This window comes from Cricetulus griseus, chromosome 8 (assembly GCF_003668045.3).
Source record: "Cricetulus griseus strain 17A/GY chromosome 8, alternate assembly CriGri-PICRH-1.0, whole genome shotgun sequence".
Lineage (NCBI taxonomy): Eukaryota > Metazoa > Chordata > Mammalia > Rodentia > Cricetidae > Cricetulus > Cricetulus griseus.
Window position 1 is genome coordinate 94,826,079 of NC_048601.1, and position 27,451 is coordinate 94,853,529.

At 47.9% G+C, this 27,451-nt stretch overlaps 1 protein-coding gene across 1 annotated transcript in view; it reads left to right on the plus strand.

The window, feature by feature from the left end:
* Window positions 1-17,311, plus strand: part of Paxip1 (PAX interacting protein 1) — a 46,262-nt gene extending 28,951 nt beyond the window's left edge. Inside the window, exons 10-21 of the mRNA XM_035449057.1 lie at window positions 2,011-2,106; window positions 3,110-3,247; window positions 3,752-3,873; window positions 4,600-4,784; window positions 5,648-5,691; window positions 8,124-8,194; window positions 10,039-10,141; window positions 11,855-12,023; window positions 13,318-13,418; window positions 15,503-15,637; window positions 15,719-15,794; window positions 15,877-17,311. Of these exons, the coding sequence (XP_035304948.1) occupies window positions 2,011-2,106; window positions 3,110-3,247; window positions 3,752-3,873; window positions 4,600-4,784; window positions 5,648-5,691; window positions 8,124-8,194; window positions 10,039-10,141; window positions 11,855-12,023; window positions 13,318-13,418; window positions 15,503-15,637; window positions 15,719-15,794; window positions 15,877-15,971 (1,335 nt within the window). The 3' untranslated portion in view covers window positions 15,972-17,311. The remainder of the gene's footprint in view (window positions 1-2,010; window positions 2,107-3,109; window positions 3,248-3,751; window positions 3,874-4,599; window positions 4,785-5,647; window positions 5,692-8,123; window positions 8,195-10,038; window positions 10,142-11,854; window positions 12,024-13,317; window positions 13,419-15,502; window positions 15,638-15,718; window positions 15,795-15,876) is intronic.
* The last annotated feature ends 10,140 nt before the right edge of the window (window positions 17,312-27,451 follow it).

Consider the following 27,451-nt stretch of genomic DNA (forward strand, 5'->3'; position numbering starts at 1 on the left):
CAGTGAGATGACTTACTGCAGGTCACAAAGCTCACTTTTTTTCTCCTGAGCTGAAGATTAAGCTTGCCTTGCTCTGAGAAGCAAGAGCTTCACCACTGTACTAACCTCCAGTCCTGCAATGCTGCATAATGGGAATTGGGACAGAGAAGGGAAGAGAGCTGCTGTCAAGGACAGCAGCTTCCCCCTGGGATGCATGGGCAGACTAAACAGAGGAAGAGCAGTGCTGGAGCAGGGACAGTTCAGGGCCCTTGAAAAACTAGTAGGGAGACTGTTACTGTTAGATCAAGGCCTGGACAGGTCTAGGGTGCAGCATGGCTTGAAGGACCAGGATGGGTTGAGAGTGGTGATTTCTGATTTGAATAGCATACAGCCTGCCCATCAGATGAATGTAGCTGGAGAGTGAGGAAAGTGCACGTGTCCTGCTCAGAGTGCTCACCTCCCCCACACTTCTTCCTGGAAGCCACTGATCCAGCAAGGGGGTACATGGCAGCCAAGAAATAGGAATTGGCTCTGGATGACAAAGGAGTTCCTTGGGTGAGCATGAAGGAACTTCAGGTAGATGTGAAAACAGAGCCCAAGAGTTGGTAGGTGGGGCAGGGAAGGTGAGGAGATTGCTTGCTCTTGCTGAGGAACCCAGTGAAGGTTCCAGTTCCCTTCTGGGTAAGACTTCTGAAATGGCTTGGTTCGCTGTGACTCAGTTGCTTGCAGGTGGCTTAAGGGAATGCTTGCCATGCCCTGGGCTAGCCAAGACCTCACCATATGGAGCATTTCAGCTGTTTGAGTGGCCACAGTGCAGCAGTTGGCTCCTTCCCTTTGTTTCTTGAATGACTCAAGACCAAAAACAGGATGTGGAGGAGTCTCTGGAGCTGCCAGGGAGGAAGCTCCAAGGCTTACGAGAGGATATGCGATTTGAGGACACACTTTGCACACATTTCTATGGAGAGAGTGAGAGTAAGATTGGATGCTTTCAAGACAACTGGTGTGGAGGGTGAGGGGAGGTAGTGGCCAGCACCAGGAAACAGAACTTACACAGGGGGAACATTTGTCTTAGGGTACCGTGGGAAGCCACCTGGATGACGTGGCTATCACACAGGAAAGTTAGTAGATACTGTGTAAGATGAGAAAACAGTGAACGAGCATCGCATGTGTGAGTTAGGATATGTTAGTAATTGTCAGGACTGAGCTTAGATGGCGGGAAGCAGGTGCAGGCAGGGACTGATAGCTTTCTCATGTCACCTGGAAGCTGAACTTATGAAATAAGCACTTGAGTCAGATTGAGAGCAGGTAATTTTCAGTGTTGAGCTTACATTTCAGCTGCTGTGCAGTGATGTTCAGATCTCTGTGGTGACAGCCTTTGGCTGATATCTAGGGTATATAACCAGCATCGGAATAGAATAGTTCTTTCTCCAAAACTGGAATCAGTTTTCATAAATGTTTCATAAATGCTGTGTGCGTGCGTGCGCACGTGCAGTGCCCACTGAATCTTGGGGCATTGGGTCCCCTGAAGCTAGATATGCGGGCAGATGCGAGGGTGCTGGGAACAAGCGCGAGTGCTGGATGAGCAGTACTCATTCATCTCTCGGAGCCATCTCCAGCGCCTTGACACACACTACATTCTGACGCAGTGTGAGGGTGTGTAAGGGCAGTGGACCTGCTCTGGGAGCATTTGGTAGTTAGAAGTGACACCACTGGTGCCCAGTGAGAAGTCAGAGTGAGCACTGGACACCATGCACCACCTGGGCAGTTTCCCCCACACCCTCTGCTGACCAAAATGTCAGCAGTACTGAGGTGAAGAGGCTCAGTTTTAAGTAAGCACATTGCCTTCTACTTTCTGTGAAAGAACTGAGTAGCAGTGCTGGGGGAAGGTTCCGTGACTGGTATGACTGTTGCTGTTAGGTACTGTTTATCCTTTGGTGAATGAGCCATGCCAGTGTAGCCTGACTTCTCTTCATAGTTGTCTGAGTTGAAATCCATTCTGTTGTATCCCGTTTGGCTGCATCTTTTGTGTAGATAATCCAGGCGCATGGCGGCACTGTGGACCCCACATTCACAAGCCGATGCACACACCTTCTCTGCGAAAGCCAAGTCAGCAGTATGTATGCACAGGTAAGAACGGTTGGTCACCGTGACTGGCGGCAGCGGCATTGTTACATGCAGCCTAAGAAGCAGGTGCATAATATATTTGTGGAACAGTGTCATGTGACCCACATTGGCCTTGACCTCAGTGTGCAACAGAGGACAATCTGAAGCCTGTGATCCCTTCGTCTTTACCGCTTGAGTGGGAGAGGCACACACCTTTCGTGGTCCTGGGAATTAGACCGAGGACCTCTTGCACATTAGACAAGTGATCTGCTGCATCCTCCCAGTGCTTACAGTCTTCCAGAGAATATTTTCCTGCCTCCAAAACTCAGAAAGTCACTTCGTTGGGTTAGATACTGTTGTGGACAGCTTTGGGCAATAGAGAGGGAAGAGGGAGAGGCCCCAGGTAGAGGCAGGGAAAGGGCCGGCCCTCCTAGTCACCATCCAGATGACCCTCAAGATGGGACGTGGAACCTTTTGCTGTTTTGCATGCAAGAGCTTCTGGGGGTTAGACCCTGAGAGGGCAACAGTGAACCCTGGGCTGTAAGCTCCTCCCAGCATCACCTCCTTATCCCTGAGGTTTTCATTTCTTTTTGTAAAAATGTTGGTGGTAGTTCAGATGGATGCTATGTGTACGTGACATTGGCTTTAGGAGCACCTTGTTAGGTACCGGTGACTGTCCCACTTTAGACTGTGAGCTTCACCTGTGGTTAAATTTAGGAGTCTGTTATATGTACATGCTTTGTATGCAGGGTGTAGGGGTGTTTCCCTTTGTGGGGGGATTGTGTTGTGTGGTTTCTGACTAGTTTTTCTTTGAGGTTTAAATTTAATCATGTGTATATGTATTTCTTTGTAAGTGCATAAAGTGTGTGTAGGTGCCCTGGGGGGCCAGAAGCCTCAGATCCCCTGGAGGTGACCTCTTTGATTCATTGGTTCTGGGAAGGTGGCGCTGTATTATGTAAGCCAACCATTTTCTCCCTGGTTCTAAGCAAAGAGCCTGAGACAGCATGACTGTTGTTTTGTTTGCCAGGCGCTACGGGAGAGGAAGCGGTGTGTCACTGCACACTGGCTCAACACAGTCCTGAAGAAGAAGAAACTGGTGCCGCCCCATCGAGCCCTGCATTTCCCTGTGGCATTTCCACCCGGGGGCAAACCCTGTTCACAGCATGTGAGACCCGTCCCCTCTCCTGCTTGGCTTTCCACAGTTGTGTCCCAGACTCCTGGGTGCTTCTCACCCTCTCCTCTGTGCACCGTGCCCACCGTAGCAGTGGCAAAGACGAGGCGTTTTACCTCATTGACACGCCAAATGCTAGGATGAGTCAGCTGCTGTTGGGCAGACGTAGGCAGTACTTGTGGGCACTTGCAACCCAGTGATCCAGAGTCTGGATGAGTGAGGAAAATAAAGACCTGCCCTTTGTGTGTGTGCTCCGCACAGTAACCTGAAATTACCTGAGCAGCATTGCACAGATGCCAGAAATACTCCCTTGTGAGTGCAGCTCCTCATCTCTTCTTGCCACGAGGATGCTGTATGCTTCACGTTATCAGTGAAGTTACTCTCATGATGCTCTCAGGAATGGCAGGGCCAGATACATCCCCAAGGCCATAGGAGCATGAGAAAGTCTAATCAAAGCCGCTTTGTGTTTATATTCTCATCTGCTCTTTTTTTCCCCAGATTATCTCTGTGACTGGATTTGTTGACAATGACAGAGATGACCTGAAGTTAATGACATACCTGGCAGGTGCCAAGTATACGGGGTACCTGTGCCGTAGCAACACTGTCCTCATCTGTAAAGAGTAAGCTGGGCTTGGAAGCTGTTTCCGTCCTGTTTGCCTTAAGGAGAGGGACGTGGAGATAGTTGGGTGGTTTTGTTTGTCTGGGGGGAGGTGTGGCCTCTTGTAAGCCAGGCTGGTCTCAAACTTGTGGAGAGCCTCCAACTCCAAGTACTGGGATCTCAGGCATGCGCTACTACTATGTCTGGCTGCAGTCATTTTCTAATACACTGTAGTTTGTGTGAATTTCAAGTGTGGAAGTACATGGAAGAATAACTCTAAGGCCTTTGAGCGTTTGTCTTCCCAGCTCACACTGTCCTGGCTGTCCTGGAACTCACTGTGTAGACCAGGCTGGCCTCAAACCTGCCTCCGCCTCCCTGGTGCTAGTATTAAAGGTGGGCACCACCATGCTTAAAAACAATCTTTGTCTCTATTTTTAAAGAGGCATCACTGTTCACGGAACTGTCAGAAACACCTCTAAAAGACTTCACTTGGTGAATGGAGGAAATAATAGAGTGTGAATTGATGGATGTAGATACCAGGGATAGGGTTTAAAGTCGGATACTGACCCAGTTGGAGACTGGGGTTAACTACCCTTGGCCTCCAGCTTGGCTTGCTGGCAGCTTTGCTGAAACATGCCCACCCACTTTATTAGTTCTTTTTAAAATTGGCTTTTGTTGAAAATAGACAAGAATTCATGGCAAGATGACACTAACATTGAATAAATGTGATTTCTCATTAAAAAAAAAGACCAAGTGGTTTGAAGTACGAGAAGGCCAAAGAATGGCGGATCCCGTGTGTGAATGCACAGTGGCTGGGGGACATTCTGCTGGGAAACTTGGAGGCCCTGCGGCAGGTGCAGTACAGCCGGTACACCGCCTTCAACCTTCCGGACCCCTTTGCGCCCACTCCTCACTTGGTCCTAAGTCTTTTAGGTCAGTGATGGTTCATGTGCTTTCACTGTGGCTTGACACCTGTCAACTCTTCATGTCACCTGCTTCTTTAGTTCCCTTCTGCACCTCCCTGTTCCCTCCCCCTGGTTTGGTTGTTGGGTTTTTGTCTGAGAAGCATTTGGAGCAGGGAACACACCCCGTTTTCTCCTCAGGGTGATGCTTTCTTTGTCACTGTCAAGGTTTGGGAACTTGCTGTCACTCCCTGATGCTGCCCCCTGCCTTGTGTGGTCAGCTTCTCAGGGGAGGACTGTCCCATGGAAAATAGGGACATAAGATACAGCACAGCTTTTTTTTAAGGTCTTTTATTCGTGTCTGTAATATGTGTAATACAGCACTGGGTTTTACCTCTGCCTTTGAGAATTGAGCATTTCTCAGGTTGTCTTTTGGTCACACCTGAGAAGCCCAGTTGGATTTAGAAGGCTTTCATCATGGGAGGGGGTCTTCTTTAATCCGCACTGTGCAGCCATTCTGCATATCTGGGCCTTACCAAGACTTCTCTGCATATCTGGCCTCAGGTCCGCTCTGTTGCACGGCACAAGCTGCTCCCTACGGCCAGCACCTGTGTATTGGCCGTTGTGGGACCTGTTGGCCCTGCTCATCGTAACTGCAGTCTTCCCAGAATGGGACACAGCACCCATTACATACCCTTGGTGAATCATGGTGTGTAAAGCATCAGCCATGCTTGCCTCACCTGTCCTAGAAACCTGAGCTACAGTATTGTAGCTACACTTGCCCTGAATGAGTGTTATGGGCAAACCCTGTGTGTCCAGGCTCCCTGCGTCGGAAGGGCTTCCAGCAGGTTGGTGTGAATATTCCATATGGAAGATGATATCTTTCTCTTTCAGATGCATGGAGGGTCCCAGTGAAGGTGACTGCAGAGCTCTTGATGGTACGTCAGCCCCACACCCACAGTGGCCATTGCTGTATGTCAGCCCCGCCCCCCCCACCTCCCCCTCTGCCCCCCCCCCCAGACTGTGGCTGTGTTACTCAATTGCAGTGGACATGTGAATGCTAGCTTTTAGTTTAGTAGCATATGAAGGTTGTCCTCTCCATGTTATAGGTTTGTAACATACCAGTTTACATGTTTCTCTGTTGTCAGTGTGGATAGTGAGTGGGCACATGTGTACATGAGCTTTGCTAGCTTCAGAGAGCTCTGTCACACTCCAGGAACCAAGGAACAGAACTGTCAGATGTCAGGTTTTTTTTCATAGCTAGTGGGCAAGGCCTTCAGAGACAAAGAGACACTGGAAGTGGCAGAGGCGTGGTCCAGCACAGGCCACAGGTCAGAGTTCCCTGTTTTGGGTGAACATTCCTGCAAGCCCTTCCTAGGCAGGGAGCCTGGACACAGACAGGGCTTGCCCACAACACTCATTCAGGGCAAGTGTAGCTAGGACAGGTGAGGCCATGTCATATTGGCTATTCTGGAGAGCCCATTTAGCATAGAACATTCTGGAAGTTGTTAATTGCAGATTGACTGGTAGAGGGTATCTATATTCTCGCTCCCACTCTACTGTTTGTTTTGTGATTGGAGACAGGTCCCATGTAGAGTCCAGCCTGGCCTTGAACTTGATGTATACCTGAAAATGACTACAGTGTGAGCTACCTACCATGTCCAGCTTTAACCTATAGCGTTTAAGAATGGGTTTATATAGCCAGTCACATGAAATGTGTACCTATAGTTCTTTCTGCTCGGGAGGCCAAAGTGGGAGGGTTCTTAGAGGGTAGGAGTTTAAGGCCAGCATGGCAAGGCCTTTATTTCTTTTTATTTCTTTTGTTTGTTTGAAACATGATCTCTCTAAGTAGCCCTAGCTATCCTGGAACTCACTATGTAGTCATGGCTGTCCTGGAACTTGCTAAGTTGACTGGACTGGCCTAGAACTCCCAGAGTTCTGCCTTTTGAGTGCTGTGATTAAAGGTGTGCACCACCATGCTCAGCCCTCTTGTGGCACATTCTGTAATATACAGAGATGATTCCAGGCTGTGCACTTCAGGGCCTGCTGTCAGATGCATATTTTTCTCTAGCTTAAACTAGTAATTATGACTTTAATATAGCATGACCAACTCAGGCACATCAGCAAAAGCCAGTGTCCTTCCTGCTCATGTGGTGAAAGACTTCCTGAGGTTGGCCCAGATGGCAGAGTGGCAATCAGAGTCATCTCTCAAAAGCCACATGGCCCGTACTGAGAAGTGGGCAGCCTTCCCAGGCTGGTCTCCTGGGCCTTTGTATTAAAGCTCCAGCTCCCAGGCAGGCTGGATCCCTCCTGGCTAGGGGTTTTTTGGAAATGGCAGAGGGGGACTTGGAGGGGGACTTGGAGCATCTGCAGGAGGTAAGGACCTTCCTGCAGACGCTGTGTGGTATGCTGCTTAGGCCTCTGAGGCTGCTAGGTGCACAGTGCAGAAGAGGTGTGCTTGGCTTTCTTTCCCTGTTGTGTTATGGCAGCATGTGTTGGAAATGTGACTTGTTGTTAAGTGAGTCTGAGCCAGATTGAGAAAAGGATCATGAACACAGTGATGCAAGCAGGTACGGTGGTGGGATATGAGGGTTTGTTTTGCATATTTGGTGGTGCTGGGTAGTGGTTCTGCACCCAGCCCTTTTTATGGAGTTGAAACAAGGTCTTTCTAAGCTGCATAGGCTGGCCTTGAACTCATTCTGTAGCCTAGACAGGCCTTGAACTTTGCAGGCCCAGCTAACTAAAGTATGTTTTTTAAAAAAAAGCCTCTGCGTTACAGTGTGAAGACTTGAACACTGTGGCATAGTGTAGGTAGCCCAGGCGGTGAGGCCTGCAGGCAATTTCCATTCTCCCCTTCTGTCTTGTCTTGTTGGTGTGCTTCTGCCCTGGGCAGTGGTTTGGGCTGGTGGGTGAGACCTTCCACTGAGGTGGGACGGGCTCTTGCTGGGGTCAGCACCTCATGTTCATGGCAGCACTGCTGATCTGACTGTCACCTGATTTTCTGTTGTAGGCTAGTCTTATTTTAAGGAGATGTATTGGTACTGATAGTGTTTGTCATGTTCTAAGTTGGGACACAGGACACCATACTTGAAATAAAGATGGGGAGTTGATGGCTTAGGATTCTGTATGTAATGAGAGGTCAGGGCAACAGGGAGGCATTTTAAGTATGCAGGGATTTGGTGAATAGAAAAGGAAAGAGGGGGAAAGGCAAGTGCTCTGGGGTGTTAGCATTTGCCCCTGGCCAGTGCCATCTGAGCCTTCCCGGCAGTGAGGGCCATGGTCCTCCCCTCCCCTGTGGGTGGTGGAGACATTGGAAGCTTCTGTATTCTTGGAGATTGTTTGATTGACATGGACAATGTTTTAATTACAGGGTGTAAGATTACCCCCTAAGCTGAAACCGAATGAGGTTGCCAACATCCAGCCTTCTTCTAAAAGAGCCAGGTACGTGCAGCAGGGCAGGCCCCCTTACACTTGCCTGTCTTTTACTCTGCTTTGGAAGATTGGTGCCAACTGTCAAATGTTTCTGAGAGTTTTCATAGTAAATTGTATTTGAGGGGCTGGAGACATGGCTCAGTGGTTAAGAGCACTGACTATTCTGCAGGAGACCTGGGTTCAGTTCCCAGCACCCACATGGTAGCTCACAACTGCCTATAAATCCAGTCCTAGGGGATCTGATGCCCCCTGGCCTCTGTGGGCACCAGGTATGTACATGACACACAGACACACATGGGGGCGGAACACTCATACACATAATCAGGAGTTAAACTGGATCTCCTACTTCCACGGTTGCTCATGACATTACCACAGTTGTTCATTTGAGAGATACTAAGTGATTAAACACTTTTGTTTTTTACTTACTGAAAATAAAAGCTAAAACCATTTTCTAAGGAAAGCATTTCCCAAAACATGTATGAAGCAGCAGCTGCTGTGGGGAGACAGGCTGCCTCTGCCAAGTGCTCTAAGTGTACCTGGGTGCTGGGGCACTCTGAGCTGTCTGTTCTCAGAGAGGCCGCCCTGGGAAAGAAAACCCAACTGTGTGCTTTGCACATTGCCTGCTGATTGGGTGTTAGTACACGTGTACTCTCTGGCTCGTTGGGAGAGAGTGTCACTGTCTCCCTGAGAGCAAAAGCCACAGCGAACAGTAGCCAGCCAAGGAAGGGGTTCTGGTCTCTTCATGACCCTCAGGAGCTCTGGGCTCCGTACTGTACTTGCTGAGAGGGGGCTGTTGAGTGGCCTTTGTGATCAGCATTTCCTCATCTCATCTCTCTCTCTCACTCCCACACCCAGAGCACAGGCTGTAAAACTCAGATTTTAAAAGCTGTTGAAAGTTTTTCCAGACCATCTTATTTCCATAGAAACTGAGAAATAAGATTTGAGTACATTGAAGGTAACTGTACAAGGCCAAAGGCTTTTACTTAAACTGTGCCTTGCAGTGTCTTGATGAAGACAGGGCTAGAAATTTTAACAGTGTAGGCATGCCAGGACACCCACTGTCTGTCCTCATGACTATAACAGCAGAAAGCCACAGTCACTTGAGAGTTTTTTTTTTGAAAAAAACCTTGATGTAAGGTGCTGACTGATTAGACTCAGTTGTAGAGCCCTTGCCCAGTGTGTTGAAGCTCTGGGTTCTGTCAGCCCTGTGGCAAAATATTACATAAATGAAAATACTAAAAATACACTTTATTGTGAAGAGTGGCCACTGTACTGGAAACATAATTGTTAGCATGAATTGTGGCCACTGTGTTGGGAACATATGTATTAAGGTGAAGAGTGACCCCTATACTGAGCACACTGGTAAATCAATGAAACAAAAACTAGTGCTAATACTGCTTCCTTTTAAAGCCCGACTGAACCATAATCACAGGGGAGATTGATAGGAAGAGGAGAAAGTTGGCCTCTTTCCTTACTGTTTTTTTTTTTTGTTGTTGTTGTTGTTGTTCAGGGTTTCATGTAGCCCAGGCTGGTCTCAAACTCACCATGGAGTTGAGGTTGGCTTTAATTTGATCTTCCTGGCTCTATCTCCCAAGGGCTGGGATTGGAGATGTGCACCTCCATGCCTACCTGAGAGCATCGTTCTTAACAAGAATGATCTGGATGCTTGCTTCTCTTGGATGTTTCAGGTGGCATCCTTTGGGGTGGAACTGTATGTTAACTGGTTTCAAGAGAAAGGACATCATCCATCAGACACCCCCCAAACACTACCACACTCTTAAAGCTTGTTGATTCTGGGTTCCCTAAAGAGCACGTGTTTGAAGTCCTCACTGCCCTGTGTGTTTGCATCACAGAATCGAGGACCTGCCACCTCCCACTAAGAAGCTGAGTCCAGAGCTGATGCCTTACGTGCTTTTCACGGGATTTGAGCCTGTTCAAGTTCAGCAGTACATTAAGGTGAAAACTGTGTTTCAGCAGGGTCCTCTCTGTATTTGCTTTAGGGTTAGCCATTTATTAACATAGCGCTTAGCTGGGAGATGTCACTCGGGTAGAGTGCTTGAGTGGCTTGCATATAGGCACCCTCCTTGCTGAGGTGGCCTTGGCAGTGGATGTTGAATCAGGAACAGCCTGTTACAGCCCCCCAATATTGTGAAGTTTTATTTGTGGTCGCCTTGCTGTTCATTATTAGGTTTTTTTGTTACCATAACAGTCTGGGCAATGCGAATGTTATAAAGACTTTCTTGCCTGGCGTTGGTGGCGCACGCCTTTAATCCCAGCACTCAGGAGGCAGAGGCAGGCAGATCTCTGTGAGTTCGAGATCAGCCTGGTCTCCAGAGCGAGTTCCAGGACAGGCTCCAAAGCCACAGAGAAACCCTGTCTCATTTTTTTTTTTTTAAGATTTTATTTATTATGTATACAACATTCTGCCTCCATGTATATCTGCACACCAGAAGAGGGCACCAGGATCTCATTACGGATGGTTGTGAGCCACCATGTGGTTGCTGGGAATTGAACTCAGGACCTCTGGTAGAGCAGTCGGTGCTCTTAACCTCTGAGCCATCTCTCCAGCCCCCCTGTCTCATTTTTAAAAAAAAAGACTTTCTTTAGTCTTGAGGGCAATAGGCCTCTGCAGGTTCTCTGAGAACATGGTCTGCCCGTGATTAGTTCTCTGGGGCAGAAGGAGGCGACCCTGGGGGGAGGGTGGTGATGATGGGACATTTCCAAATACACGTTTTGAGATAACATTGGAGGGTTGGTGGGATCTGGTAAATTGGTAGTTTTGTTTTGGCGGAAGATGGTCAAAAATTCTCTTGCTATATAAGGTTGATTCATAAACTTTCTACTTAAAAAAATAATTATTTACTTTGTGTGCTCTGTGTGTATGTGTCAGAGGCAGGGTGGCGCATGCGTGCCACAGCACACATCTAGAGAGCATGTGGGAGTCAGTTCTCTCCTTCAACCATGTGGATTCCAGGAATGACTCTTATCATCGGGCCTGATGGCAGCTGCCCTTACCCACTGAGCCATCTCGCCAGAAACCCCCTCTCTTTTTTTTTTTTTTTGTTTTTGTTTTTGTTTTTTTGAGACAGGGTTTCTCTGTGTAGCTTTGGAGCCTATCCTGGCACTCACTCTGGAGACCAGGCTGGCCTCGAACTCACAGAGATCCGCCTGCCTCTGCCTCCCGAGTGCTGGGATTAAAGGCTTGCGCCACCAACACCCAGCCAGAACCCCCTCTTACTTATTCTTTTTAAGGAAGCAGTAACTAATACCGTTGTCATAAATTTAGTACAATTCATTTTTGTGCCCCTGAAGTCTAAGCAGCGCTGTTACATGAGTGTGCCTCAGTCTCCCGGTTATGCCACTGTTCAGATGGAGATGGGGTCCATGTGCTTCTTAGGGATCTATTTCAGGATAGCATATCTAAAGCAGTGAGCCCTGGGGCCTCGGGTTTTTTAGGTTGGAGTTACTGGTTTCTGGAGAATTTGTTTGGACACAAGTTTTTGTGGGGTTGGCTACTGCGGCAGCCATTGGAGGCGCTCCTTCCTCTCGAGGCTTGCTTTTCCCATAATTAATGCAGCTGAGGAAGACACGAGCAAGTCCTGTCCTGGGACTGGCCCTCGTGTCACTTTCTGCTGTCGTTGGTCACCTCTGTGGCGTTTGTGGCTACAGAAGCTGTACACCCTGGGCGGGGAAGTTGCCGAGTCCACGAAGAAGTGCACCCATCTCATCGCCAGCAAGGTGACTCGGACCGTGAAGTTCCTGACGGCCATCTCTGTGGTGAGGCACATCGTGACTCCGGAGTGGCTAGAGGAGTGCTTCAAGTGCCAGAAGTTCATCGGTGAGTGCTGTGCCATGGTGCTTGATTTCAGTGACAACGCTGTGGCCTTTTCTTGGATTTATTTATTCATTTAAGCTCATAAGTTTATTTCCTATCACAGGGATTTCTTTGATTGACATCTTTGACTACAAGACATAAAGATTTAGTCTTTGAGTGCATCAAGGGAAAAGACAAGCTGTGCAGCCATTGTTCTTGGTGCATTTCATTTGGAAATTCGCCTGTAAAACGCAGTTTCCACACTGTAAAGCCTCAGACAGGAGCACCTTGCTGTCGGCATCCTCTCATTGGGGCCCATTGATGAGCAGCCTCTGGAAGCTCTAACAGGATGGTTCTTCCTATTAGTAGTTACCCCTGGGGGCTGGAGTGTAGCTCTGTGGTAGAACACTTATCCTGGTCTTGTATAGTCTGGCTGTTTTCAAAGGAAGTGAGTGAAGCAGAAAATGAGACATGAAATATCTTAGTTTGGGTTACTGTTGCTGTGATGAAGCACCATGACCAAAAAGCAGCTTGGAAAGAAAAGGGTTTAGTTCTGTGCACTTCCATATCATAGTTCAGCATCCAAGGAAGTCAGGGCAGAAACTCAAGCAGGGTGGGAGCCTGTGGAGCTGATGCATAGGTCAGGAAGGAGTGCTACCTAGTGGCTTGTTCCACATGGCTCTCTAAGCCTGCTCTCTTTCAGTACCTAGGACCGCCAGTCAGGGGTGGACTGCCCTCAGTGGACTGAGTCCTCCTCCATCAAACACTGTAAAGAAAATGCAGGTGTCTTAGTTAAGGTTTCTGTTGCTGTGAAGAGAACGACATGACCACAGCAACTCTTACAAAGGAAGACATTTAATTGGTAGTGGCTTGCTGTTTCAGAGCTTTAGTCAGTTATTATGCTATGACATGGCGGACATAGTGTTATAGAAGGAGCTGAGAGTTCTCCATCTTCATTGCAGGCAGCAGAAAGTCTGTGTCCACACTGGGTGTAGCTTGAGCAAAGGAGACCTCAAAGCCCACCCCACAATGACACACTTCTCCTCTAAGGACACACCTACTCAATGTGGCCACACCTCCTAATAGTGCCACTCCCTGAGCTTACGGGGACCTATTACAAATTACCACAAGAGGCAGTTTCCCTATTGAGGTTCTATGTTCTCAGATGACTCTAGCCTGTGTCAAGCTGACATAAAAATAGTCAGGACAATACCCAAGTGGCAGGGGGAGTGTGGCTGTGGGTAGAGTCTGCTGCCTCCATGTGGCCCTCTCTGCACAGGGCTGTGCCTTTGAGACCATGCACTGTTCTGTTTTCCAGATGAGCAGAACTATATCCTGCGAGATGCTGAGGCAGAAGTGCTCTTCTCTTTCAGTCTGGAAGAGTCCTTAAAGCGAGCCCACGTTTCTCCCCTCTTTAAGGTATGTTGCAAGGAAAATAAACCCCCATAGAGCTCAGTAGATGTGTCTGACAGTGACCCAGGTGATGGATGGGATCACCCAACTGTCCTTTCCATTTCACGGCTACTCTTTCTGCAAGGGAGTGTGGCACATCCTGAGGAACTTTGATGGGGTCTCACTGTGTAGACCAGACTGGACTGGAGCTTGCTATGTAGACCAGGCTGGCCGCCAATTTACAGAGCTCCTCCTGCTTCTCTGTCTCCTGAGTGTTGGGATTAAAGTTGTGTGCCCCCACACTTGGCCGTAGGAAACACTCTACTCTCATGAAGAAATTGCCACAATGACCTGTAATAGATCTGTCAGAGACGGAGGGGTTCAAGAGTGGGCTGGTGAATAACTGAACTGGTGGGAAACATTAGATTTTTTTGTTTTGTTTTTTGGCTTTTGACAATTTTTTGAAGGTTCCCGCTTGTGGTGTTCTTAATAAATGTCTATTCCACTAGAGAAGGTACTTGGGAAGACACTGGATGAATACTAAATGGAAAATTTAGAAGTCTGTATTTTAAGTATTTGCCAGATCAGAGACTTAAGACAGTTGGGAAGTATTTTTTTGTATCAAAGAACTAAGTAGTCAATAAAAATCATTTGGTCTTTGAACTTCTTGGGAATGATTCGGAAGCTAAGATTCAATTTCACCTCCAGGGGTCTGAGTTTTCTAAATGTTTACCTTTCTCTGTGAGAGTTTTGTAATAAGCCTGGGAACGCATCAGTGTCAGTATGGTTTCCTATTCTGTTTGTAGCAGCAGGATGGGGCTGCTGTTCCCCTGCTAGGAAGACAGCTGTGGCCAAATGCCATGCTGCCTTGGAATGTTACAGACTGGCAAATGTGTGCCACCATCCTGCCTTGTCATGGAATGCTTTGGTTCTTGTAGTTGGCACAGCCGTGGCAATGCATTGTGATAAAAATAGCTTGGGTTCTGAGAGAGTGGAACTTCTAGTATTTTTCACAGTGCAGTCAGTAATGTACCTTGGGTTACATGAGATTTAGATGAGTGTGAAGATATGCACCTTTAATTCCGGTATTCAGGAGACAGGGACAGGTGGATCTCTGTGAGTTCCAGGCCAACCTTTTTCAAAAAGTGAGTTCTAGGACAGCTATGCACAGAGAAACACTGTATTGAAAAATGAGGGGGCAGGAGGCAGGCGGGGACCTTACTTGCCTTGGTTTTCCCATTTAATCAACCTTTCAACCTAAGCTAGTACATAGCTGTACTTACATTATGTACTCTCCCTTGCCCCTGACCTAACAGTAATGTATGTGTGTTCTGATAATCTTTGCTGGAAGCAGCAGATAGGCTAAAAGCCATCTTATAAACAAATATCCACCATAAATGTTGAATACAACATTTGGATACTACTGCTTCATAAACAGTCATGTTTGTAATATTGTCTGTTGTCTGGATCATTGCCTTCTGTGATGTTGCTTCTTATGCTGTTCAGTAAAGGGGAGTGGAAAACCGTGGTGAAGGACAGGAACAGGGACAGAGTCACAAGGTAGCCTTCAGGCAGGCACAGGTTCAGACCCACACCATACAGAGACGAGGATGGAAGACACAAGGAAAAAGAAGTAGAGAATTTAAATTCTGGACTTATGTTTGGCTAAATGACACCAAGGGAAGTGTTTTGATTTCTGTCCTTAATGCAACACCAACACATTATTGGACTTGAGTTTGTTAGTGAAGTCTGCAGATTGACCACAGGCAGTTAAATGTGGTTACTTTTACTGACTATGGGCCACATTCCAGCTGGGAAGTGTTCATCTAACTTGCTTTGTGTGTGTCTGGGTAGGTAGGGAACTGTTGGAGAATATAACCTTAAAAGTTCTAGAAAATTAAATATTTTATTAAAAATCTCAGAACTGGATGTGGTGGTTCACACCTTTAAATCCCAGCTCTTGGGAGACAGAGTCAGGAGGATCTCTAAGTGGGAGGTCAGCCTGGGCCACAGAAAGTTCCAGGACAGCCAAGTCTACAGAGAGACCCTGTCTCAAAAAACACAAGAAACTCAGGATCCAGTTTATGAAGTTACAATCTGTTTATTTCTAGACAAAGTATTTCTATATCACCCCTGGCATCTGCCCGAGCCTTGCAACAATGAAGGCCATTGTAGAGTGTGCAGGGGGCAAGGTGCTGGCCAAGCAGCCATCCTTCCGGAAGCTCATGGAGCATAAACAGAATAAGGTGAGAGAACAGAGCCCCAAGAATCCAGCGCTGTCACACGAGGGCATCTTTCCCTCACTCATGAGCTCTCTCTCCTCCTAGAGTCTGTCAGAGATCATTTTAATATCCTGTGAGAATGACCTGCACTTATGTCGAGAGTACTTTGCCAGAGGAATAGGTATGGCTCCCCACGCCTCTGCACCAGCCTTCGAGTGTTCACAGTGGCCTTGTCCTAACGGTTTTGGTTCTGTTCCATTCAGATGTTCATAATGCGGAGTTTGTTCTGACGGGAGTGCTCACACAGACACTGGACTACGAATCATATCCTTTGCATAGTGGGGACAGGCAAGGATGACGGTGTATTTGCAGTTTGAAAAGGGGACACCACGGTTCTTGTCACCTTTTCCTTGCTGTTACAGAATGTGCAGTCAGCAGCCCTTTTGAGAGCTGTCAACAGGTGACAAACTAAGGACCCTTCTGGCTTATTTAGGTGTTCGAGGATTTGACAGTTACACCCCATAGAAAATGATTCAAGCCAGTGCTTGAGAGGTGTGTTCTACACTCCACAGCTGTGAGGTGGGCAATGGCAGAGCTGGGTAGGAGCATTGTGTGAATGACAGATGTGACTGGGTAAGTGAATGGCTAAAGGCTCTTCGGGCTCTCAGAGAATAAGTGAGGCCTGTCGGACAGTTTACAGTCTGTGTCAGAACATCTAAAACAGTATTAGTTTCAGAGGGGTTTCACTCTGTTGCAGCCTGGCCTGGCACTGTATCCCAGCCTGGCTTCAACCTCACAGCAACCCTCCTGCTTTGTCCTTGAGTGCTGCCGTGAGCATTGCAGGCATGGGCCACCATGCCCAGCTGAGGCAGGTACTTTAGTGTGTGATCAGCCCCCATGTTTCATGTTTTGCAGCCAGGTCAGAGTGACATCACCCTTGGTCCTTAAGCTGTGTGGTGTCACCAGCTGAGTGCATTCACCAAACACTTGCTCTTGGCCTCAGAGAGCTTAGTAAAATACGGGCTAGAAGACTCAGCTAGGTGGCACTGGGGACAAAGTGAGGGCTCTGGCAGGGAGCCTCCTGGGTAGCCACCGAGCTGGGGGCAGTGAGTGCTGCAGTGTCTGGTCTATGCAGCATGTCCTCTGTGTCTGCTGCAGGCTGTTCCCAGAGAACAACGGCCCCAAGCTTACTTTCCAGTGGTTCTCCACCTGTGAGTCACCACCCCTGGGAGGGTCAAATGATCCTTTCACAGGGATCGCATGTCAGATATTTACATTATGATTCATAGCAGTAGCAAAATTACAGTTAGGAAGTAGCAACTAAATAATTTTATGATTGGGGTAACCACATCATGAAGAACTACTGTGTTAAAGGTCTTAGCATTAGGAAGGTTGAGAACCACTGCGAGCCTAAAAGTTGCCCACAGAAGACGTTAGGGTGACAGCCCTCTTGAGGACATGTTTTTGTGGTAGCTTTTGGAACATCAGGAGTGTGTATTGGATTGGGCTTTAGCTCTGAACCTTGTGTCAGGTAGAGTGTGTGGGGGAGTTTCCTAAGACCTGGGTACGGAAGTGTGCAGTGGGGCTGACTGTCTTGAATGCAGACGGAGGTGGTCACTAGAACTGCCTCTTTCCCATGGGGACTCTGGCTGGATGGGACCCTGCTACCTTGTGTGTGAAAACCGTTTTCCTCAACAAGACTACATATAAATTTAACTGACAGCCTCTTGTGTGCTGTGAGCCTGGAGCCTGGAGCACAGGGTCGCTGCTGGCAGCGTGCACACCAGGCCTCCCTCCCTGCAGAGGGCGTGTTTTCCAGCTCTGCCTTAGGGAGAAGCCTCTACCAGGAAGACAGATGTAATAACTGACTGCATCGTGTTAAGATGTGTGATCTTATTCTAGGAAACATAAATTATGTTTTGTATTATATGCCTAAGAGCCCACATTAAGTCCTCTGATTAATTTGCCAGGTTTTTATGTGTTTTCAGAAAACTGTATGAAATTTCATCTACAAATAAATTATGTAAATAAAGACTTTGCTGTCTAAATTATGGATGTTAAAGATTTGAGATGTTTTGTACTTTGATTATTTTTATTTCTTACACTTTTCTTTTATATTGATAACTTGCTCACATTTAAATAAATGTACTTTTGAACCAAGAATTGAGTGATTATTTGTAATTTTGTATTCTTTGCATAACTTAAATGACTTTCATCAAACTAGATGTCATTTTGAGAAATTTCATGGCAGAGTTTAACATAATTCTTTATTGATTCTTTGGAAATTTCACACCATGTACCCCAGTCCTGCTCAGCTCTCAGTCCCTCCATATCTGTCCCTCACCCTTGCAGCATGTCCTACTAAAGAACCACCCCCCCCAAAACAATTAATTAAAAACTAAACCAACCAAACCAGAAATCCACATTGCTCCTCCATCTTTCCAGCTCCTCTTCATTCATCCCAGTGGCATTGTGGTGACATTATTTATGATTTATTAAAGCTTGCCTGAATATTCAGAAAGCAAAATAAGCCTCAAGTTATAGAGATCAGGCAGTGGTGGTACACACCTTTAATCCCAGGACTCGGGATTAAGAGTTAGATGGATCTCTCTGAGTTCAAGGCCACCGTGGCATACACAAGAGTAAAGAGTAACAGCTCATGCCTTTGATCCCAGCACCTGGGATCGCACGCCTTTAATCCCAGCATTGGGGAGGTGTATAGAACAGGAGCAGGGTCTCAGATCAGGCATTCGTTTTCCAGCCACGCTGAGGATAAGACACTGAAGTCTCAGTATTCTCCAGCCGTGCTGAGGAGAGCAGCAGTCTGAGTTTTGGTGGAGCTAGGATTGCCTTTCAGTCTGAGGTAGAGTAAACTAGTGACCAGCTGCTTTGCTTTTCTGGTCTTCAGCTTGAAGCTTGAACCCCGATATCTGTCCCCGGGTCATTTATTTATCGTGTTGCATGGTATGAGGAGCTGTTATGTATCGTGTATATATCCTTTTGTCCATTCAGCCCCACATGCAAAGTGTTCATTGCAATGAATCATTCATCGGTCTGGTTCAAGGCCTCTGCCACAGGGTCATCATTGGATCCTCACTAAACTCCGGGATATTCTGTTGTTGTCCCAAGTCATGGAGATCTTGTAGTTACTATTCCACAGGACCAGACCCCTCATGCACTCCAGCAAGTCATAGATGTTAGGGTGGTGGTGTAATTTAAGAAAAGTGGTGTGTGAGAGAAAGCCATGCCACAGGGGTCAAGCAGAGGGTTTTTTATTAGGGAAAGGGAAGGGTGGAGACTGGCGTCTGGAGACAGGAGCAGCAGGAGAGAGAAGAGAGAGAAGGATGGGAGGTGGGCAGGGCCCTTTTTAGAAGGGAACATAGTGAATGTGCACAGGTGGTGCTCTTAGCGGCTGCAGCTGAGGGCGAATCCTGTCAGAACCCCAAGGACAAGCCAGTATAAATGCCGGAATACTAACAGGTGGGCCAACCCAGGCCCAGGATGTGAGTCTGGGTGGTATCTGACCTGGTTGGTCTGGGCCACTGGTACCACTCTCTCAGGCGAGGGGCAGAGCCAGCTCTCCTATGCCCATGCCATCAAGCTCTCCTATGCCTATGGTGAGGGGTGGGGCCATCTCTCCTGCAGCAGTGTCCAGTGAGGAGCAGGTCTGGCTCTTTGAGGGCCAGAGCCAGCTCAGCACAGCCTTCATATTTCAACATGTATTGTTCCTGTGACCCCCTGTGGTAACACGGCCATGGACATATCACAGATGCCAGTTGCAGCAGGAACACAGACCCAGACATGGCCCTTGGCAGACAGCAGAGTTTTTGAAGTAACTTTCGTCCCGAAGAAATAAGTTTTGGTGGTATTACATAAGCAACCACCCTTCACTGGTGTGTTAAGTGGGCTCCAGGAAGTGAGTGGAAGCCTTGGCAATCACTACTTGAAAACTATGAGCCTGTCCCCTGGCTGGGCACAGCCTGCCCCGATGTACTGAGGTTGTACCTCAAAACATGGCAGAGATAGTGCTCTGTGTTGGTTGTCACCATACAGTGCCACGTTTTACAGGACGGACCAGAGTCTTCCGCCTGTTTCCTTGCTAGTCCTGATCTCTGGTGACTTCTTGGTGACCTGATGTGTCTTTGCATGGGCCTGGTTTGTATAGTTATCTGTAGAAAGACTCTTCTGTTGAACTATCTGAGACATTCCTAGTGGCAGCTTTGGTCAAAGCTGGCGGGGTCTTCACAGACTGTCTTGGCATGTCTGCTCTGAAGTTTGTGTCTCTGTCTAAGCAACTTCAGAAGCTCACCACAGAGCTGGCCTTTGATCTGGTCGTTTATTACTATGAAACACTCAAGTGTGGAAACCTAGGTGAGCAGAAGACTGGACATGGGGATAATCTGATTTGCCAGCATGCCCACATGCTGCCCTGTCTTAGACCCCAGAAGAAGGTGTATGTCACCTTGGAATGTCACACATCTGCCACCTGTGCAGGAGACAGGACGTTTATTTAACTAACATAGAAGTATGACTGGCTTGATTAACCTTTCAATTAACAACTCCTCCAAAAGCTGCCAAGAAATAAGCCCTCCTAACTCCAGGAACTGCCTAGAGCCAACTGGCTCACAAAGTTTAACCATGGGTGGGTTTGGGGGGGGGTGAAAAGATGATAAATAAACGGCTTCTTATGAAGTCAGTGAGAAAGTGGTGTTTCTTGAGGAAGAAAGTTGCATCAATTCCTACCTTGTCTGAATAGGTGTTTAGAACATGAGCCACCTACAGGCTTAAGAAGTTTCAGTAGCCATAATGTTTAATTGTAGTGTTTTGTTTTATAATGTAACCGGTATATCCATGAACACTGTCTCAGTTACATATCGTCAGAATTTTTAAAAATTTAGCCAAAACTGCACACCTGTAGTGCCAGAAGCTGGGAAGCTGAGATACAGATCACAAGTTCAAGGTCAGGCTGTTCTGCATAGCCGGTCCTGGGCTCTCCAGGGTTATGTGACGAGATTCTGTCTCAATAAATACATAAGTAAAAGTTTTGTATTTTGCCCACATTGTTTAAAATATAGCTAAGTATTTTCTGATAATTGAGTGTGTCTATTTTTAACTAACTTTGTAACATCCAAGCTTCAATTTCTATCCCAGGCACATTTTAGTGCTCAGTGATAATAAGTACATCTTTTTACATTTGAAGATGAGGGACAGTCACTATGAATGTACTGTCACTTCTTTTTTTTAAATACATCTGGTTGGCCAGGCGTTGGTGATGCACACCTTTAATTCCAGTATTCCGGAGGCAGAGACAGGTGGATCTCTGTGAGTTCGAAGCCAGCCTGGTCTACAGAGCGAGTTCTAGGATAGGCTCCAAAGTTATACAGAGAAACCCTGTCTTTCGGAAAAATCCAAAACAAACAAACAAACAAAAATTCTAGTTACATTTGAAGATGGTGAACAGTCACCTCGAGTGTACTGTGTCACTTCTAATTCTATGTTTTCCAGCACTGGCCAATAGTAGTAGAAGGAAGGTGAGTAACCGTGCTCCTGATGTGTCCAGGCCGTTTCAGGATGGCCTCATTGTGTCCTAAGTCAAAACTGCTTCTGCCTACATGGCAGCATGTGGCTCGTGTGGGTGCTTGGTTTGGAAACAAGGAACACCGTGGCTCTCTAGGAGTCTGGGATGTCAGGAAACATTATCACACACCGCCAGCAGGTATTTGACAGTTTAAAAAAGGGCTTCAGTTGTGTAGTAAAGTTCCTAGTAGGCGACACACGTTATATACTTCCTTTAAATATTTTGACTGGAAAGTGGAAAAGTGTTCATCAAAAGCGAACTATCCCAGGTTCCTTCTATGTGAGCACAGCTCCACTCCACAAAGCACTCACATGGGATTTGTGTTGAATGAAGAAAAAATAAGTATTAAAGTTCTTATGCTGGAAGCCGATGGAGAGTCTGTTCTTGGGGAGTTTCTGCCCCCCACCCTCCACCTCCACCCCAGGCTTTCAGGCCCCCTTTTGTGCTTGCTGCCCGCCCTTGTTCACTGTACCTACTCCAGTGCCAATGACTCCCATTATCAACACCTCAGTGCTTCCCTCATCAGTGTTAACAGGAATTCCGTCCTTCACGCCAGAGTTTCCCCCCTCCAGCTCATAAGCAGTTTCCCTGAAATAAGATTCTGTGTGTCCTCCAGTCAGATCTCACTTGTGACACACCCCCTCCACCTTTCCTACCACTCAGCCACTCCTCTGCCTCTTTGGCTAATTCTAATCAAAATGCCCAGTTCCTATGTGACAGGCTTTTCTGAATGCCGAGTCTTGTGAAGCCTTCCCTAAACCTTCCAAGTGCCCCCTCCCCCACTGCTGCTTGTTTTCTGTGCTCTCTCTGGTAGGCTGGAACGGGCCCTGGGAGGCATGCAGTTAGTTGTCTGTTGCAATCTGAGTTCTCCTCTCCTCTACTTTGGTAAAGCCTCAGAGATAGGTTAGACCTTCTGTGGGTGGCAGACTAGCTTGCGGGAATGTCTGAGTTTATTCCCTAGAACCAATGGCTGCCACATGGCATCAGTGGCGTATGGACTCACAGGCATGCATAGTGAAGGCTAAGTCCTTGAAATGGTGAGTTTATCCTGGGTTATTCAGGTGGTCCTGTCTGACCCTGTGAGGCCCAGGAAAGGGGTCCAAGTGTTAGTGTCTGGATGCTGTACCAAACCATGAAACACATCCACCCCAGCCAGCCGGAACATGAGGACTTCAGGTTTGAGGAGTGATGGCCAGCACTAACTGACGGCTGCTCCTGGTATCTCGGCAGACTATGGACCTCTACATTTTTTTCTTTGTTTGAAACAGGAACTCACTATATAGGCCAGCTTTTCTTCAAACTTGTGATCCTCCTGCCTCAGCCTCCCAAGGGCTGGAGTTAAAGGTATTCACTACCATGCTGAGGGATGACTTCTTGGTTTCTGTCTAGTAAGACCCAGCCAACCTTCTGATTACAGAACTGTAAGGGAATGGGGTTTTGTTTTATTTCAAGCCACAGCCTTTGCGGTTAACAGTTCCAAGCAGCAGTAGAAGAGTGTATCCCAAATCCCAAATGTTTGGGAGGCATTTGCTCAAAATATTTTGAACTAAAATGATCAATAATGAGTCGTTCTAGTTTTGGAGGGAATGAAATAAAAACCATTCTGTCGTGGAACCTTATTTTATTTTAAAGATTTTATTTATTTGTTTATTTATTATGTATACAACATTCTGCTTCCATGTATATCTGCACACCAGCAGAGAGCACCAGATCTCATAATGGATGGTTGTGAGCCACCATGTGGTTGCTGGGAATTGAACTCAGGTCCTCTGGAAGAGCAGTCAGTGCTCTTAACCTCTGCGCCGTCTCTCCAGCCCCCTGGAACCTTATTTTAATGAGGCAAAGATGTGTTACATGTGTTTATGCTGCAGAAAATTACTTTAACTGTGTAAAGGTGTGTTACTTTCGTTTATGCCGCATCTGTTTAATAATGTAAGGATGTGTAGCATCTGTTTCACCTTGCCTGCCTAAGCCACCTGATTGGTCTAATAAAAAGCTGAATAATCAATAGCGAGGCAGAGAAAGGATAGGTGAGGCTAGCAGGCAGAGAGAATAAAGAGGAGGTGAACTCTAAGCTTGAGAGGAAAAAGGAGGAAGAGAGAGTGAGGGACACAGCTGGGGCCAGAAGCCGGAAGCCAGAAGCCAGAAGCCAGAAGCCAGAAGCCAGACCCAGCCATCAGCCAGCCAGCCAGAGAGAAGCAGTGAAAGTAAGATACACAGACTTAGGAAAGGTAATAGGCCCTGAGACAAAAGGTAGATGAAAAGAAACAGGTTAATTTAAGTTAAAAGAGCTAGCCAGGCCTAAGCTAGGCTGAGCATTCAAAACTAATTATAAGTCATGATTTGGGAGCTGGTTGGTGGCTTAAAAGAAAAAGCCTGTCATACCGTTCCAGAAAGATTAATTTGGGACTAAACATAGCCAAGTGGGACTCAACAGAGCCTTCTGGAACCCCCTTTGTAAAAAGTAAGAAAAGTAGGGGAGGGACTACTTTTAGGTGTGGCCTGAGGGCAGCCAGACCATCCATCAAGCCTGCCCGCTCACCCTTCTTGGAGCTTGGAGGTCTATCTCCTAGTAAGCACATGCCATCCTGGTCCTCAGCCCTCCCAGTAACCCTTGTCCGAGCAAAGCCTGGTGTCTGCAATCAGATCACTCATGTTTCTCATCTCTATGCTGAGTCCTTGTCTAGCTCCTCAGAATGGGGCTGTATTCCACAGAGAGAGGTCGCCAGCAACGGAGTTATGCTAAAGAGGTCGTGTTGGGCCTAGTCTGGTCCAATTCTATCTGTTTTTGCTTTTCCTACAGCATCTCCCCACTTTCTAACTATGTAGCCAAGGCTGGCTTTGAACTTGTGATCCTCTTGGTTTTGTCTCCTGCGTGCTACACATGTACCACAACACCCAGCTCTAACCGGGACCTGGAGAAGAGGTGGTAACACATGGAGAGATAGCCGTGTAAGAGTACAGGGGGTGGTGGATACTGCAAGCCAGGAAGTGAGGTCACAGGAGAAGCCTGCCCTACCCACAACTTGGCCTTGGACTTCAGCCTCCAGCACTGTAGGAAACAGCTTTCTGCAGGTTTAGCCCAGACACAGACATGCTGTGCTTTGCTGTGATAGACAAGAGACTAGGCAGATATGGCCGCTTCTCTGCCCTGGCTGCTGCTTGCCAGGATCTGTGTCTGTGTGAAGCCTTTGCCTCTTCAGTGTCCTGCCACAGCTGGCAGAACTCAAGTGCAGATCTCAGTACAGGTTCCCAAGCACTGACTGGCATCAGAGCCTCCACTGATCTCCTGAGATGGAGATGGCAGGACCACAGGTCTCAGGCTGCATCCCAGCTCCCCAGCACTGTGCTCATACCCGACCAGAGGACATCAGATCCAAAGCTTGCCTGAGACCTATCTCTTACTCCCAAGGAGCCTTGGTTTCTGGTCCCTGCTTTAGCAAAGAAAGTGTACTCATTTGTATGTGTGTGTGTGGGGGGGGCACAGTCTCAGAATTCTCCTCCATAGCTCTGCCACAGGGGTTCCTAGAAACTAGATGTCCTTGCCCTGGGACCACCTCTGTCTGTTCCTAACACACCTGTGAGACCGGCTCAGAGTGTGGCCTTTGCTGCCACCTGCTGGCCAATCTCAGATGACAGGTTGTCTGCCACCCTAACGCTTCACCAGTATCCATGCTGGACAGCTCCTGGGCCCCAAACCAGATGCTCGCTCTGCATTCCTGACAAGCCTGGGATGCTGGCTACCTGCCAGCAGCGTTCTCAGACCCTCGGAACTTTGGCCTCTGTCTGTGCAGACCAACCTGAGGCACCTGCTTCTGGCTACCTGATCCCGTACTCGTCTCCAGGCCCTCTCTGTAGCATAGGCTACTGTGAGGTGGTGAGCCCCTTCCTTGGATGCAAAGAACAATAAACATGGTGGGGAGGCACAGCTGGTCACTTTACAGGGGATGGAGCAGAGTGGGACTCACAGCCCATCTGATGACCCAGGGCTCCCTGTGTTGGACAGTATCCTTCCAGTTCACTGTGACTGGGACCCGGTCATGAGTCCTTCTCTTCTTCAGGTCACAGACGGACCCATTCCACCCAGGGGCTGAGATAGTCAGTGTTGATTTGAAATGGGCACATCCCTGATGAGGTGTCCAGAATGACAGGGCAGTGTTTTCTCTGCCCACCTCCAGGGTCTTATAGGTTGTCATAGTTTGGGTTGCTGAGGGGAACCCTGCAGGTGTCCAGGCAGGGAAGCAAACCTCGAGGTGAGAAAGAACACTCTGTTCAGACTGACTTTGCTAACCTGGATCAGACTTGTGGAGTCTGACGCCAGATGGTCCATCGTCAGCGTATTTATAGCAGTACAATTTGTGAAGGAGTTTCCAGGCAATAGTCATTCCCACCCCAGCTGCACAATAAAGCTTAAGGTATGACTACGTAGAAACAACGTTGAAAAGTACGTGTGACCATGAGGGTGGGCTCTGTAGCTACAGGGCTTAGAACCTAGTGTGGTCTTGGGCTGAGATAGCACATCGGTCAGCAGGCTATAAAGAACAGGTGGCATGATCCCAATGATGGGCTCTACTAACTGGGAGCTGAAGACAACATTCTAGGGAGGGGCGAGTCTGGGGTAAGCATTCCGGGTGAGGTCTGCTTCCGAGGACAGCAAAAAGGTCTCACCCAGCCTTCCGGGCAGAAAACAGCTAATTCTCCCCTTGAGGACGCACCTCTGTGTGATTAACATCCCCGTGGGCAAAAGGACCTTGATGACCCTGGCAGGTTACTATTGCTGTGATGAAACACCATGACCAAAGGCAAGCTGGAAGGAAAGGGTTTATTTGGCTTACACTTTCACATCTATCACTTAAGGAAGTCAGGACAGGAACTTAAACAGGGCAGGAACCTGGAGACGGGAGCTGACGCAGAGATGGAAAGGGTGCTGCTTATTGGGTTTATCCCCATGATTTGCTCAGCCTTTTCTTACAGAACCCAGAACCAATAGCCCAAGGGTGGCCCCACCCACAATGGGCTAGTCCTGCCCACATCAATCACTAATTAAGAAAATTCTCTACAGGTTTGCATATAGTCTGATCTTTGGACTCATTTTTCTCAACTGAGGTTCCCTTCTCTCTGATGCCTCTAGCCTGTGCCAAGCTGATTAGCCAGCACAGTTGCTGAGCCCTCATGCATGCCTAGGCTGCAGGCCTTGGGTACTCTACACCAAGATGGGTAGCAGAGGAAGCCATGCCAGTGCCAATCTCTACATGGATTGTACCCTAGAACCTCTGGCCCTGAGTTTGTTCTGCCCTGGGCTTGGCTGGCCTCCACCCAGCTGCTACCCTTTGCTGTTGGGCCTCAGGTACCCCAAACCTCTTGGGCCCTTTGTCAGGTTTCAGCAGTGTGAACTTATCAGGCCCATAATGTTCCTCTTTACATGAAACATTCCTGTGCTTCCAAAAGGAAGAAGCCGTTCACAAGAAGAAAAACAGCAGGGAATCTGTGTCTAACCATGACCACTGAGGGCTCAGTGCCCTGAGTGTGCAGCCTGATGTCACCACTGAGGGCTCAGTGCCCTGAGTGTGGAGCCTGCTGTCACCACTGAGGGCTCAGTGCCCTGAGTGTGGAGCCTGCTGTCACCACTGAGGGCTCAGTGCCCTGAGTGTGGAGCCTGCTGTCACCACTGAGGGCTCAGTGCCCTGAGTGTGGAGCCTGCTGTCACCACTGAGGCTCAGTGCCCTGAGTGTGCAGCCTGCTGTCACCACTGAGGCTCAGTGCCCTGAGTGTGCAGCCTGCTGTCACCACTGAGGCTCAGTGCCCTGAGTGTGCAGCCTGCTGTCACCACTGAGGCTCAGTGCCCTGAGTGTGCAGCCTGGGCTCAGGAACCACTCCAGCCAGCCCCAGCTTCTTGGTCTCAGCTGTGCAGGTTGAGGCTCCCAGACCCAAGCTTAACCAGCAGAATTTTTTAAAAATCTTTTTTAGGTTTATTTATTTTATGTGCATGGGTGTTTTGCCTGTGTGTACATGTATGCACTTTGCATTTGCTCTTGGAGGTCAGAAGAGGGTGGTGGATTCCCTCGAACTGGACGGTTGTGAACCACTGTCGTAGTGCTCTGTTGCTGTGAAGAGACACCATGACCATGGCAACTCCTATAAAAAAAAGCATTTAACTGGGCCTGGCTTACAGTTTCAGAGGGTTAGTTCATTACCATCATATGGAGAAACAGACAGGCATGATGCTGGAGTAGTAGCTGAGAGCTACGTCTGCAGGCAGC